This window comes from Lithobates pipiens, unplaced genomic scaffold (genome assembly GCF_037356315.1).
Source record: "Lithobates pipiens isolate NorthernLeopardFrog02 unplaced genomic scaffold, aLitPip1_a1.2 Scaffold_16, whole genome shotgun sequence".
NCBI lineage: Eukaryota > Metazoa > Chordata > Amphibia > Anura > Ranidae > Lithobates > Lithobates pipiens.
In genome coordinates this window covers 402214574-402230564 of record NW_027507748.1, presented here as the reverse complement: position 1 = coordinate 402230564, position 15991 = coordinate 402214574, and the positions used below count along the sequence as shown (strand labels likewise).

Here is a 15991-nt window from a genome sequence, read left to right as displayed (position 1 = left end):
AATTATATATCGCAGCTTACCAATTTTTAGATGTGGTGGTAATTAGTTTTATTTTTGTCTTTTATTTTCATCTGATCAGTCTGTTATTTTTTAAAATTCATTTAAAAGACCATGTGTCTGTCAAGTGTCAGCGGGTTTAGACAAAACCATTTACCACTGAAAAGGGGTGCTTACATTGGTCTGCTTTTTATGTAAACCTTTATCCCATAAGGAAATAACTGCCATGACTGCCAAAAAAAGTGCTAGCTGATGTTAGACTTACACTAGCAGATTTAAAGGGACTAATATATCTAAAACTCTCCTTACCCCAGATTGGCAAACAGCACTTTTAAAGAGGACTCTTACTTTTCAGGGGAAAAAAAAAAAAAAGTATAATGGGCTAGTATGTATCGCATACTAGCCTAAATATGTGGCACTTAACTGCAAACGAAGCTCGCGCTGTCCCAGCTGCAGTCTTTATCCATCTTTGCCCCACTTCCTTCCGGGCCGAGAACGCCGGCTCTGTGACTGGCCAGAGCTGCGTGACTTCATTTCCGCGTGTGTATGTGGGAGCTGTCAGTCATGGCACTTGTGAGTGAAAAAACGGCACGGAGGTCAGTTTCTTCACAGCGCCATGCACATTGGCGCACGTTTTAGGAGATATTTACACTACCTACAGATGAGCCTTATTCTAGGCTTGCCTATAGGTAAAAGTGACAATCGGGGGTTTACAACCACTTTAAGCAGTTACAGCAACAGGTGTTTTTTTTTTTTTTTTTTCTTTTGTGCCAAAGGTTTAAAATATATTAGTAAGGTCCCATCCACCCTAGTGCTGTGACCAGCGTTTTACTGCACTGTAAAACACTGGCGGTCACCACTAGGATGCACAGAAAACAGTTGTTTTCTGTGTGCCCTAATCATGCTGCAATGTATCCTGGAGCTGGGCTGCAGTTAGCTGTGATAAAATGCAGACAATAAAGTTTGATTAAAAAAAAAAAGCACCACTCTGTCCTCTACTGCCAGCTTTCCAGACTTGGAACAGAGCACTGTTCGCACACGAAACTAGTGCAGTTTACCATGTAGGGCAGTGTGAACTGACCCTAAAAGCTGACAATTGTAAGTACCCCTGGCGGCAGTGTTAATTAAGATGGTAAAAAAAACAAATGCAGCCACTTACATTGCAATATTTTTTTTTTTTGTATACATTGAAAATGCGTTTTTTATTTTTTTTGTGTTTTTTGTTTTTTTTCCCTCCACCCTACAGGGCATTGAAGGAAAATTATCGACTTTAACCGCATCCGCTATCCAAGGATAGGAAGCGCGTTGGATCCTCCTCCCCCACCTTAGATCCCTTATCAAGGGAACGGTGGGTAGAGGATGAGGGGTTACCCTCTGGTGATCAGGAAGAAAGGCAACCGATTTACTACTCTGCGGAGGAGACAACTGGAGCTGAATGTTTTTTTTTCAGCCTCGCTATCTGAGAGATTGCTGGTACAAATCTCTTACAGAAATGGTTTGTGCTTTTTTCAAGCTACCTCTAGTAGAGTCAGCTGATATATATTTCCCGCTCACCAAAGGTTTCTGCGGCTCGAAGTAGAACATCATTTCAGTTTGTAGTCTTGCTCTTCGGGCCAGCTACAGCACCTCGAGTGTTCACAAGTGCTAGCCCCACCTCTAGCCAGGTTAAGGGCACAAGGTCTTGGCATACCTAGATGATCTATTGCTAATAGACCAATCTGTGTTTGGAGTAAGGTGTAAGCATTACAAGCAGTTACCTGGAAAAGTCTGGGTTGAGTTCTCAACCTAGTGAAGTCTCCCTTTTAACTGCTAAAAAACCTGGAGTATTTGGGTCTTATCATAGATACAGCCCAGAAAAGGGTTGTTCTTGCCCAGGCAAGAAACCACTCCATAAGAGTTGGTGTGGATGGTCAGGTCAAAAGGAGATCCCTCCATTTGCCTTTGCATGAGGTTGTTAGAAAGGATGGTGGCTTCATTCGAAGCAGTTCCCTATGCCCAGTTCCCTTTGAGACTGTTGCAAAATGGTATTCTATTTGCTTGGAACAAAACGATCCAAGCTTTGGACTTGCTAATGTGGCTGTCCAAGGGTGTCCCTAAGCCTCAATTGGTGGTTACTAAAGAATCTGCTAAAAGGTAAATCCTTCCGACTACTTATTTGGAAAGTGGTAACGACAGAGAAGACAACTGTCCAAGGACAGTGTTCAAGAACCGAAAGTGCCTTGCCCATCAACATCCTAAAGATTTGGGCAGTGCGTCTGGCTCTGAAAGCCTGGACTTCCAGGTTAAGGGATTGTCCTGACAGGATCCAATCCGTCAATGCCATGGCTGTGGCTATATTAATCACCAAAGAGGGCACCAAGAATCGCCATATCCATATTCTAACTTGGCAGTCTTCATTCAAGGAATAGAGATTTGGCACGTGGGCTACTTAAGTCGCCAGCAGATTATTCCCAGGGGAATGGTTTCTTCACCCCAAGACATTTTTGGGCGGTTTGTCAAAGAATTAGATCTTCTAGTGTTCAGTTCAACATAAAGTTAGTCAACTTTGTGTCCAGAACAAAGGATCAATTCGCATGCAGAACAGATGCATTGGAGATACCGTGGGATCAGTTCTCACTGATCTATGCATTTCCCCCTGTTCAATTGCTGCCTCGACTTCTTTACAGGATCAAGCTGGAAAGAAAAACAGTGATTCTGGCTAAAGCAGCATGGCCCCAGAAGGTCATGGCATACAGAAATCGTAACAATTGCCTCACAGGGGCTGATATTCCATCCTACTTTACGCACACTAAATTTAACGGCCTGGCTATTGAAACCCACATTCTGAAGAAACATGGTCTTTCTGGGTCAGTTATCTCTAATTTTGATTAATGCAAGCTTCCAGAACTATATATTAGAGTCCGGAGGATTTGTTTTCTGGTGTGAATCCAGAATTCTTGCCTTTCTACAAATAGGCGTAGAGATGTAATTGGCCCTGAGTACTGTTGAGGGCCAAGTGTCAGCCTTATTTCAAAGACCGCTTGCTACGCTTTCTTTAGTCTGGGGTTTTATGCAAGGGGTGATGTGGATTAATCTGCCAGTTAAATCCCTTTTAAACCCTTGGGCCTTGAATTTAGTTTTGTCAGTGTTACAAAAACAGCCATTTGAACTAATACACATATTCCCTTAGTCCTTTTGACAAGGAAGCTGGTATCTTTGGTTGCTATATCCTCAGCAAGGAGGGTTTTGGAATTGGCTGCTCTTTCTTGTAAAGAGCCATATTTGATTATTCATGAGGACAGAGTGGTCTTGTACCCTCGTCCAGGCTTTTTGCGAAAAGTGGTTTCAGCTTTTCACCTGAACAAGATATTGTCCTGCCATTTTTGTTTTCCAAAACCATGTTCCAGGGAAGAAAAGTCACTACATTGTCTTGATGTGGTGAGAGCAGTGAGAATCTTTTTAAAGACAACTGCTCAGATTCTTAAGACTGATGTCTTATTTATTCTGCCAGAGGGTCCTAAGAAAGGACAGGCAGCTTTGAAATACACTGTTGCTAAGTGGTTACGGCAAGTTATATTTCAAACTTATGATTTAAGGGGTAAGATTCCCCCTTCGTCAAGTTAAGGTGCCCTCTACCAGGGCAGTTAGTGCTTCTCGGCAGTGCGTCACCAGGCCTCCTTGGCTCAGATCTGTAAGGCCGCAAATTGGTCTTCAGTGCATACATTCACAAAAATTTTATCAGGTGGATGTAAGAAGGTATGAGGATAATTCCTTTGGGTGCAGTATGCTGCAGGCACAGTAAGTCCTCGAGTCTCGGGGGGGGGGGGGGGGGGGCCTACGGGTTGTCTCTCCCTCCCCTCAAGAAGCATTGCTATGGGACGTCCCATTAATTACTTAAGGCTATGTGTCCCATGATGTACGATAAAGAAAATAGGATTTTTATTACAGCTTACCTGTAAAATCCTTTTCTTGGAGTACATCGTGGAACAAAGAGGGCCCTCCCCTCCTTTGGGATTTAAGTATATTGTTTTGCTACAAAAACTGATGTGCTCCTGGAAGGAGGAGGGGTTATAGAAGGAGTGCACTTCCTTGATTAGGTATACCAGTTTCAACACCTGAAGGAGGCCCATAACCCATTAAGTAATTACTTAAAGTGGATGTAAACCCGAAAGTGTATTTATTTTTTGATGTCATAATGTAGGGTATAAGATTTCTTATCTTTTGAGCCCAGTCTTGCCACAGTTATTCCATCTCTGAGCAATCCTCCTTTTTTTTTTTTTTTTTTTTTTTTTTTTTTTTTCCAGTGAGATAAATCTTGACAAACAGAAAAAAACTTTGTCAAATCCTCCCCCTTGTTGTGAGTGACAGGCTAGTGCACAAGATGGGTAAATCACCTAAGAGACATGCATTATTTTTTAATTCCCTCCCACTCCTTTCTTCTGCTGCTCTGCAAGGATTGGGTGTTCCACACCTCAGCATGATTTGGCATGCTGAAGTCATGTGGTTACTTTCCTGTCTTTTCACTGAATGTTCGCGATCAAAGCAGAAGTTCAGTGTAAGAAATACACAGGAGAATCTGACATCATGACTCCACCCACTGAGCTCCAGACAACAGACCCACCCACAGAATCTGCAGTTTTTCAGGTCTCGTAGCAGACATTTGACAGGTAAAGATGCTTGCAAGAGGCATGTATATCCTTATAGATAACCCCTATGGCAGTAGTTTAGAAAGGATGACATTGGGTTTACATCCACTTTAAGGCTCAGTGTCCCATGATGTACTACAAGACAAGGATTTTACAGGTAAGCTGTAATAAAAATCCTATTATTAAAGTAGGGCTCTGGCTATAGTGAAATTCTTTTTGTTGCACTTCTCCTACAAGGCGAATTTCCCACTTTGTATTCCAACTAATTGCTTGTATTAGTATTTCTCTTAAAAATGCTTTCATCGTATCCCATATCACCTGTGATGTTGCAGTATTTGCATTATTCTTGAAGAAATCGATCAGAGATTGACGTATGGCTCTGTTCAACGGCAGTACCTGCAACAGCTGAGCATTGACTCTCCAATTCAATTTGATTCTGGGTTTAATCCTTTTTAAGGCCGGGTTCACACCGCTGCGATGCGGGAACGCATCGAATCCGCGGCGTTTTCCCGCATCGCACACCTCCCGCCGGCAGTTCACACTGCCATATGCGGACGGCTGGGAGTGTCAATGATATGTTAATGACACCCCCAGATCCGTCCGCATATCGCAGTGCGATCTGCCGACTCGCACAGGAATCGGATCGCATGGTGTGAACCCCCATGCGATCCGATTCTGTTGCGGACCAAAAAAAGGGTCCTGTGCGAGTTTGCTGAGGGAGCGATGCGAATTCAGCCATACTATCTGTATGGCTGAACTCGCATCGCTACGGAGATCGGATGTGATTTGCGGTGCGAATCACATCCGGATCTCCCCCCGCAGCAGTGTGAACCCAGCCTAAAGACAAAGAAATTGGTGGATGGCCTGAGACATTCCTTGCTAGATACTGCACACGACAATCAATATTATGTCCAAGTGATAACAAATCTCTGCAAATTGATTTAAACGACAACAAACAAAAAACAAAACCAAATTAACATTGCACACATTCTGTAAGTATACATCCACTTCAAGTTAGTTAGTACTTTTGGCAACAGTTACAGCAAAGTTGAGGAGTTCAACAATGAGGTCAATAGGAGGGGGTTTCCATCCCCTCCTATCTACTGTTTGGTCACGTCAGAATGTTTTTATATATGCAGAATCTGATTTCTGCATGAGGTTGTCGAATTCTTTTGCTCAAGCAATACTTTAACTCCATGTTTGGGTACTTTTTAAATACATGGTCCTAACTTTTTTTTTTTTTTTTTTTGGTTCTTTATAAGCAATACGTCCACGTTTCTGATGTAGAATTTTTAATTTATTTAGTTACTGATAAAAAAGTGACAGGTGATCATTGTTTTAAAGTGTTTGTAAACCTCTTGGAATGAAAAATGGACCCTATAAGAGCATGCCAATCTCTGCTTGTCTGCATAAGTCAATTCTGAGAGGTTATCCCGACACCATAGAATTTTGTTGGCAACAATTTTAGAGAAAGCCATCTTCTGTTAGAATAACTAGGTCCCTTTGCACAAAGCTAGGACCTAACAAAATAGCTTGATGTGGAGGGAATAGTGGCCTGCACAGAGCCGTGGCCTCAGCCCTAATGACCACCTGTTGGGATAAAATGGAATGCAGGTTTGAGCCTTCTTCAACATCAGTACCCTATCTCACAATTGCTTTTTTAGCTGAACGAGCACCAGTTTCCACAGACAAAATTCCAAAATCTTGTGGAACGAACTCCCAAATAAGTGGAGGATATTCTAGCTGCAAATAAATTAAAATCGAAAACAAAGCATTTCATATTAAAGCCAATGTTTTTGGAATGGGATACTCAATCAACTGCTAGGAGGGCATGATCAGGTGCTTTTGACTACATAAACACTGTATAATGGAAAGTGTGTGTGTGTGTGTGTGTGTGTGTGTGTGTGTGTGTGTGTGTGTGTGTGTGTGTAACCCGAGTACTCCTGAGTAAATACAAAATGCAGTTTTTAAATGATGGTTTCATTTATTAAGGCAAAAAAGCTGTCCAAACCTGCCTGGCTTTATGTGAAAAAGTAATTGCCCTGAAAATCGTAATAACTGGTTGTGCCACCCTTGGTGGCAACAACTGCAATCAAGCGTTTGATAGCTGGCAATGAGTCTTTCACATTGCTGTAGAGCAATTTTGGCCCATTCTTCTTTGCAGAATTGTTTTAATTCAGCCACATTGGAGGGTTTTACAGCATGAACCACCCACATAAGGTCATGATACAGCATCTCAATTGGATTTAAGTCCAGGCTTTGACTAGGCCACTCCAAAATCTACATTTTGCTTTGTTTGGACCATTTGGAGGTGGACTTGCTGTTGTGTTTTGGATCATTGTCCTGCTGCATAACACAAGTGCACTTGAGCTTGAGGTCACAAACTGATGGCCAGTCTCCTTTTAGTATTTTCTGGTAGAGCTCAGAATTCATGGTTGCATCAATTATGTTAAGGCAAAGCAGCCCCAGACCATCAGGCTACCACCAACACTGTTCTGGGTTCTTTTATGACCTCCTGGATGAATCATCATCATGCTCTTGGAGTAATTTTTGTAGGAAGGCCACTCCTGGGAAGGTTTGCCACTGTTCCAAGTTATCTCAAATCGTGGATAATGGCTTGCCACATGGTTCACTGCAGTTCCAAAGCCTTAGAAATGGCTTTGAAACCCTTCCTAGACCAATAAAATTAGTTTAATCTGAATCATTTAAGTGTGTGAGTATGCAAAAAAAATAAATAAATCAGGAAGGGGCCAAATACTTATTCACGTCGCCGTGTGGTGTGTGTATATGTATGTGTGATCTTTTTCTTTCTTTTTCTTTCTTTTTCTTTCTTTTTCTTTCTTTTTCTTTCTTTTTCTTTCTTTTTCTTTCTTTTTCTTTCTTTTTCTTTCTTTTTCTTTCTTTTTTTCTTTCTCGTTATAGGTTATTGTATATAATCATTTATGGTGCAATGAAATTTAGATTATTACAGTGGATAGTAAATTCTAATAGTTTGCCATGAACTTTTTTGCTTAATTCTTACAATTTTCTTTTGCCTTCTTTTTCATGTCTTCTTACTGAATTGGGTGACAGAGTTACCAGCTGAAGAAGGTAAGATCCGCATCTGTTTTTTCATACGTTTTTATAGTATAATCTTACCCCCTTTCATGACGCGGGCATTTTTTTTTTGCTATTCAGCACTGTACTACTTTAACGCCTTCCCACTCTGCCTATAGTACAATGACGGCTGGGCGAGAGCACTGCTGTCCTGGGAGGATGTCCTATGACTATCGCGTGACAATTTTATGAAATGGATAGCATGAAAGGAAGCAATCCATTGTTTTTCAGTTATGTTGCTAGCTGTGATTAGTCACAGCGAACACATGGTAGAGACGGGGCCAATCGCATCCCATTTGTACCATGTGATTTTATCTTTGGCTAATCACAACAAGGCACTGAATGAACTTTCATTCATAAAAATTTTTTTGCTTAAACTGATGAAATGTATTGATATAAGTAATGTTAAAAAAAAAACAAAAAAAAAACTGATTTCCTCAGTAGTACAGTACTATGGTAATACTGTATTTCTGGTCACAATGTGTTAAAAAAAATGTAATTAAAACGTTTTACTTGAAAAAAATATTTTTTGTACATACTGTAACCAGTCAGTGTCACTTATCACTGCCGCACCAGTCATGTAAACACTATACTAAACTGGTAACAGTATGTAAAAAAAAAAAAAAAAAAAAAAATGACTTTTTTTTTTTTGGAGGCACTATCCTGGCATTTTAGAGCCTCAAGAAAGAAGATGGGGTGTCAGTATATCGGGATTAGGGATGAGCTTCGTGTTCGAGTCGAACGTACGTTCGACTCGAACATTGGCTGTTCGTGCGTTCGGCGAATTCCGAACGTTTTGGCCGTTCGCGTCAAAATTCGAGTGACGCGCGCGCGGACCACAATGCACTGCGTTGGCGCAGTGCATTGCTGTCCGATGATTGGCCAAGCATGCACTGTGACCCCGCATGCTTGGCCAATCGCAGCGCCGGCAGCGAGGAGAGCCATGATGCCTGTGGCCAATCATAGCTCAGACTGTGTAGTGCACGCCCCACACTATAAAAGGCCGCCTTTAAGGCGGCCTCCTGTAGTGTTACTTTGCATCTGAAGCAGTGGGTGTTCTGTGTACCTTCAACACAGTACACACCAATCGTTTTTGGCTGATTTCCTATCTTGCTGCTGTGTAGTGGTTGTTGTCTGTGCCCTGACTGCAGTATACACCACTATATTCACCTCACCTATATAGCTAGTGATCTAGCTTTAACCACTTAACAACTGCCCATTGCCGATTAACGGCTTCAGGGCGGTTGTTTAACTCAGAGAGGCCGTTAATTAACGGCCTCCCAGAATTCTGCTCTCGCGTGCCCCGAGGTGTGCGCACTCGAGAGCATCCGTGACCGCCGGGTCCATAGGACCCGGCGCATCACGGTAAACGGCCGCTCATAGCGGCCGTTTACCACGTGATTGCTCCGTCAAATGACGGAGTGATCACTTGGAAACAAACCGGCGTCATGTTATGACGCCTGTTCCTCCCTCCCCTTTCTGTACCGATCGGTACAGCGGAGGGGAAAGAGATCGGTGTCAGCAGCGATGTGGGCTGCATCTGCAGTGCCCACATCGCTGCTCACCGAATTTAACCCCTCAATTCCCTGCCAATACTCTGCAATACCAGTGCATACTCTGCAGTACCCTGCCATTACTCTGCAGTACCCCGCCATTACTCTGCAGTACCCCGCCATTACTCTGCAGTACCCCGCCATTACTCTGCAGTACCCCGCCATTACTCTGCAGTGCAGTACCCTGCCATTACTCTGCAGTGCAGTACCCTGCCATTACTCTGCAGTGCAGTACCCTGCCATTACTCTGCAGTGCAGTACCCCGCCATTACTCTGCAGTGCAGTACCCCGCCATTACTCTGCAGTGCAGTACCCCGCCATTACTCTGCAGTGCAGTACCCCGCCATTACTCTGCAGTGCAGTACCCCGCCATTACTCTGTAGTACCCCGCCATTACTCTGTAGTACCCTGCCATTACTCTGCAGTAACCCCCATTACTCTGCAGTAACCCCCATTACTCTGCAGTACCCTGCCATTACTCTGCAGTACCCTGCCATTACTCTGCAGTACCCTGCCATTACTCTGCAGTACCCGCCATTACTCTGCAGTACCTGCCATTACTCTGCAGTACCCGCCATTACTCTGCAGTACCCGCCATTACTCTGCAGTACCCGCCATTACTCTGCAGTACCCGCCATTACTCTGCAGTACCCGCCATTACTCTGCAGTACCCGTCATTACTCTGCAGTACCCTGCTATTACTCTGTAGTACCCCGCCAATACTCTGTAATACCCTGCCATAAATTGCCATACCCAGCCATACTCAGAGATACCCAGCCATACTCGGTGATACCCTGAAGTACCCAGCCATAGACGCCCCCCCACCCCTCACCGCCCTCTGGTGCTTCTACCAACTCGCCAGTACGATCAAAGCCAGAATCTTTTTTTTTAATTTTTTATTTCAGGCTTCCCAGCCTAGAGGTGAGATGTGGGGTCATATTGACCCCCCAGATTTCACTGTAAAGAGGACCTGTCATCCCATATTCCTATTACAAGGGATGTTTACATTTCTTGTAATAGGAATAAAAGTGATCAAAAATATATTTTTGGGAAAAAAAATGTCAAACTAAAATAAAGTAAAATGAACAATAAAAAAATAAAATAAAAATTAAAGCGCCCATGTCCCCATGTGCTCGCATGTGCCACACATGTGAGGTATCGCCGAGAATGTTAGAGCGAGAGCAATAATTCTAGTCCTAGACCTCCTCTGCAACTCAAAACATGTAACCAGTAAAAAAATATTTAAAGCGTCGCCTATGGGGATTTTTTAAGTAGCGACGTTTGGCGCCATTCCACGGGCATGTGCAATTTTGAAGAGTGACATGTTTGATATCTATTTACTCAGCATAACTTCATCTTTCACTTTATGCAAACATTGGGCTAACAAGTGGTTAATAATAGAGCTTGCAGCCAGTAGTGTTAGGCGTGCTGTCTGCGTGCTCTGTACCCAGTACATACCGCTATAATATAGGGCAGGCCCCTACTTTCAAACATCCAACTTACAAACATCTCCTACTTGCAAACGCAAGGAGACAGCAGCAAGTGAGATGAAAAAAGATGGACGACAAAACAAATTATACAGGGGTGATAACCCTTCCCTATGTTTTCCAAAAAGCTTAAAGATAGTTTTTTTTGACTGGAGCTACACTTTAAAAATGTACCGGTTGAAAATGACAAACAGATTCAACTTAACACAACAAACCTACACAGTCCCTGTCTTGTTTGCACCGCCTGTATACTGCTGTTCTGAGTATATAGGGCCTGGGGGCCACACGCATTTCCTTTTTTTAATATGGGTACGGGGTTCCCCTTAATATGTGTACAAGACCCAAATAGGCTGGTAATGGGCAGGGAGGGCTACCCATGCCATTTTTCTCAATGATTTTCAACCATATTGCAGGAACCAGATATAACATTAAAACCGCAAGCAGTTTTAAATGGTGTTATTTCCGTTTAATGTCATTTTGTGCAGGGACTGTTCTAAACACGGGAAACACGTGGCACTTCACAGGCATACTATAGACACCCCCCAGGCACCATATTTAAAGGAATATTTCACTTTTTTTTTTTCACTTTAATCGTCATTAAAATCAGTGCTCCCGCCAAAACGGTAGTTTTTAAAACTTTTTTTTGCAGTGACCCATGTCCCCTGAGGCAGGAGGCAGGTCGCCAAACCCTTTTTAGCACACTATCTTGCATATTAGCCGTTAAAATTAGCACTTTCCAATTCGAACGTTCGAGTCCCATAGACTTCAATGGGGTTCTAACGTTCGTACCGAACGCGGGGGTCGTTCGCAAGTTCTGGTGCGAACCGAACCGGGGGGTGTTCGGCTCATCCCTAATCGGGATTGATCGATTTTTCAGATCTATATACCAGAGATTTCAGATATTCTAACTTTCTTACAGACTAAACAAACGCTGATTTGGATTATTTTCACCAAAGAAATGTAGCAGAATAAATTTTGACCTAAATTTATGAAAGATTATTTATTGGCTAAATTTTAGGTCTGAAAAAAAAACATATTTTTTTCAAAATTATGTTTTTTTTTGTTTAACCAAAATTACAAAACTCAGTGGTGATTAAATACCACCAAAAGAAAGCTTTATTTGTGTGAATAAATTATAACAATTTCTTATGGGTAAAGTGTTGCCTGACCTTACAATTGTCATTCAAAGTGTCACAGCACTGAAAGCTGAAAATTGGCCTGGGCAGAAAGGGGGTAAAAGTGCCCGGTATTGAAGTGGTTAACTGGCGATTGCTTGGTCATGCCAAACTGTACCCAAATTAAATTTATATAATTTTTTTTCATAAAAATAAAGATTTCTTTTGGTCGTATTTAATCATCACTGGGTATTTTATTTTTTGCTATGTAAATGAAAAATATAATAATTCTAAAAACAAAACAAACAAAAAAACAAATTTTTTCTAAGTTTCTGTTATAAAGTTTTGTAAAAAAAAGAATCTTTCCTCCTAAATTTAGGCCAAACTGTAATCTACTACATTTCTTTTGTATAAAATAACCCATATGTGTATACATCGGGCCATGTTCTAAAGTGTAGTGTTAAACTGCACTAAAAGTGAGAATTTTTTATTTGTATACAAAAAAATTGCGCTAATACACAAAGTGCAGTGCATAAATAAACAATTTAATGTGCAAAAAAGTCCCTATGATGGATAAATTCGTATATCAAGTCCATGTGAATAAGAAAATTCCATTAAAAGAATCCACCACCAAGTAACTGTACAGAACTTCAAACTAAATGGCACTTCACACCCAGTGAGCAGGGACGTTTACCAGATGGAGTGGACCTCCTATTGCTAGGATGGTCAAACAGGCAGGTAAAATGGGAACTCCTTTGAGCTACCTCCAGTATAGAACCAGACCCTCTCTGCAAACACACTCAGACAGACCAAAGGTTAAAAACATCAATCTCGCATATAAAAAGAGATTTTCCAGCAAATTTTTAGCTACGAACACCAGCACTTCCGGATCACCTGGATTGCAATGACATCAGCGCGCCCTTTCATCAGACCAGAACACATTCTCCCACATGCTTTTGGGAGACTCTAGATGTGTTTTTTTGCAAAATGTAGCCAGGCTTGCATGTTTACTATTAATGTTATTAATGTTGCTCTAGGCCTCTTGGAAGCCTCCCTGACTTTTTTTTTTTTTCTTGTCCTTTCATAAATTTTCGAGGGACGCCCTGTTATTGGTAATGTCACTGTTGTGCCATATTTTCTCCACTTGACGACGGTCTTCACTGTGTTCCATGGTATATCTAATGCCTTGGAAATTCTTTTGTACCCTTCTCCTGACTGATACCTTTTAACAATGAGATCCCTCTGATGCTTTGGAAGCTCCCTGCAGACCACGGCTTTTGCTGTAGGATGCAACTAAGAAAATGTCAGGAAAGACCTACTAGAACAGCTGAACTTTATTTGGGGTTAATCAGAGGCACGTTAAATGATAGAAAAATTGAAGAACTCCCACGGGCCACCACTGCCCAGACGCTTAAATTGAATAAATTATCCAAAAAATGCTAGCATTAAACACGTCGCATAGAAAATGATTTCTCTGTCTTTTTTTGAGATAGAGATATAGCTATTATAAAATTTCTCATTTAAAAATTGTTCAGTCCTGATGCACTGACCCATCTAACTTTTTTTTGAAGCCTGGGGCAGTACAAATACCCTGCAAATGACCCCTTTTTTTTGAAAAGTAGACGGTCCAAGCTATTTAGTAAGAGGCATGGAAAGCTCTAGTTGTGGGAAAAAAATGATACAAATGTTGGATTGGGTACAGTGTTGCATGACCGCGCAATTGTCATTCAAAGTGTGACAGCTCTGAAATCTTAAATACCGTCTTTGAAATTGCTAAGAGCATAAAGCCTCCAAAAAGTTGGGACATGGCAACACAAAGTTGGCAAAGTAAGCAGCGGGAAGAGCTAGAAGAATATTTTGCAACTAATTGGACTATTTGGAAACCGGTAAGTAACGAGAGTCGGCGTGTTTCAGAAGTAAAGATGGGCAGAGGTTCAGCAGTCTGTGAAAAGCTGCATCTAAAACCTAAAAAAAATCTAATAAATGCCAGTGATTTTCGGCCCTCAGGCAGCACTGCATTAAAAAAAAGACATGATTCTTTGATGGACATTACTGCATGGGTTTAGGAACGTTTTCGAAATCACTGTGAACACAATTTGCTTCGTCATCCAGAAATGGATGTTAAAGCTCTATCATACAAAGAAGCCATATCTGAACATAGTCCAGAAATACCCATGTCTTTTTTTTTTTTTTCTTGGCCAAAGCTAATTTTAAAATGGTCCGTTGCAAAACTGAAAACGACTGTGGTCAGACGAATCAAAATGTGATGTTTTTTTTGGCAACCATGAGCACAGCATCCTCCGGGCTAAAGAGAAGAGGGACCTTCTGACTTGTTCAGCCCTCTGATCCTATGGGGGTAGTTTTAGAGCAGCATATGATCCCATCCAGACAACATAATTTTTTTTTTTTTTTTTTTTTTTTTCAAGGGAAGGCCTTGCATATTTCAGCATAACGATGCTAACCTGCATACTGGATTTATGACAACAGGATGGCTTTGAAGTAGAAGAGTCCAGTAGCTTAACTGGCCTGCCTGCAGTCCAGAACTTTCACATTTTGAAAATATTTGGTGCATCTTCAAACAAAAAATACAACCCTTCCTCTGGAGTTTTGGCAGAGGAAGGTTGTCCCGTTTTTTCCTAATATAGAATTCTAAATGCTCAATAGTCCTGTGGAGCAGTTGGAATTCTATAACGGGCAAGAGAGGGACAACATTCCTCTCCCAAAAGTTCAGCAACTGATCTCCTTTCCCAGATGTTTACAGACCTGCTGTTAAGAGGGGATGCTACACTGTGGTGAAAATGGCCCTGTTCCAACTTTTTTGAGATGTGTTGCTGCCATCAATTTTAACCACCTCAACACCAGGCACTTAAACACCTTCCTGCCCAGGCTAATTTTGAGCTTTCAGCGCTGTCGCACTTTGACAATTGCGCAGTCATGCTGCAGTGTACAAAAATGTAATTTTTATCCTTTTTTTTTTTCCCACAAATAGAGCTTTCTTTTGGTGGTATTTGATCACCTCTACAGTTTATTTTTTGCTAAACAAATAAAAAAAGACCGAAAATTTGGAAAAAAAAACGTTTATTTTTTTTGTTTTTTTATTTTTTTTGTTTCAGTTTCAAAACTTTATAAATAAGTACGTTTTCTCCTTCACTGATGGGCACTGATGAAGTGGCACTGATGGGCGACAAGGCTGGACACTGATAGCTGGCGCAGATGGGCATGGATAGCTGGCGCTGATGGGCGGCACGGGGTGGACACTGATGGGCGGCACCGTATTGTTTTGTACTGATGGATGCCAATCAGTGATGCCCATTGTGGGCACTGATTGGCATCCATTGTGGGCACTGACTTGCATTCCTGGTGGTCTAGGGTGTGGAATACCTGGTGGTCTGATGGTGTCCCTGGTGGTCCAGTGTGGGCATCCTCGGGGGGGCTGCACTGATAATCGATCAGCACAGACCCCCCCCGTCAGAGGAGCAGCCGATCGGCTCTCCTCTACTCGCATCTGACAGACGCGAGTGAGGAAAAGCCGATCAACTGCTCTTCCTATTTACACTGATCAGCCGTGATTGGAGACTCTTTACCGAGAGCGTAGTTGCGGGGTGTCAGCGGGGGCGCAGCGACTCAAAATCCTGAGGACGTCATATGAGGCCCAGTCAGGATTTTGAAACCACTTTGCAGCTTTCATTTGCCTATAGGGCGGGCGGCAAGTGGTTAAAATGACCCCTTATTTTTTTTTATTTTTTTTTCTTATCAAATTTTTAAATGTTCAATTTTGTATGTTTTTCTATTGTGAATAAAATGTGGGTTTATAAGATTTGCAAATCATTGCATTATGTTTTTTTTATGTAGATTTCACACAGCATCTCAAATGTATTGGAGTTGTATAACTGCATCTAAAGATTGTTTGTTTGTTTTTTGTGTTTTAGGAAAGAGCATGAGTTAAAGCCATTTTTTTTATCCAAAAAACAGATTAAGATGTAAACTTGTTGGATGTAGGTAGTTCAGCTTGAACATGTCAGGATTCCCTTAAAATTACTGTGAATATACTCAAACTCTGCTGAACATTATAATTTTGTAGTCTTGCGAACGAAATGCATAGAAATGCAATTTTGATG

General features: G+C 41.7%; 1 protein-coding gene across 1 annotated transcript in view; it reads left to right on the top strand.

Annotated features, from left to right (window-relative positions):
* The window catches only part of ATP2A3 (ATPase sarcoplasmic/endoplasmic reticulum Ca2+ transporting 3), a 311056-nt gene that overhangs the window by 84451 nt on the left and 210614 nt on the right, over nt 1-15991 (top strand). The window contains exon 2 of the mRNA XM_077482351.1: nt 7695-7712. Within this exon, the coding sequence (XP_077338477.1) occupies nt 7695-7712 (18 nt within the window). The remainder of the gene's footprint in view (nt 1-7694; nt 7713-15991) is intronic.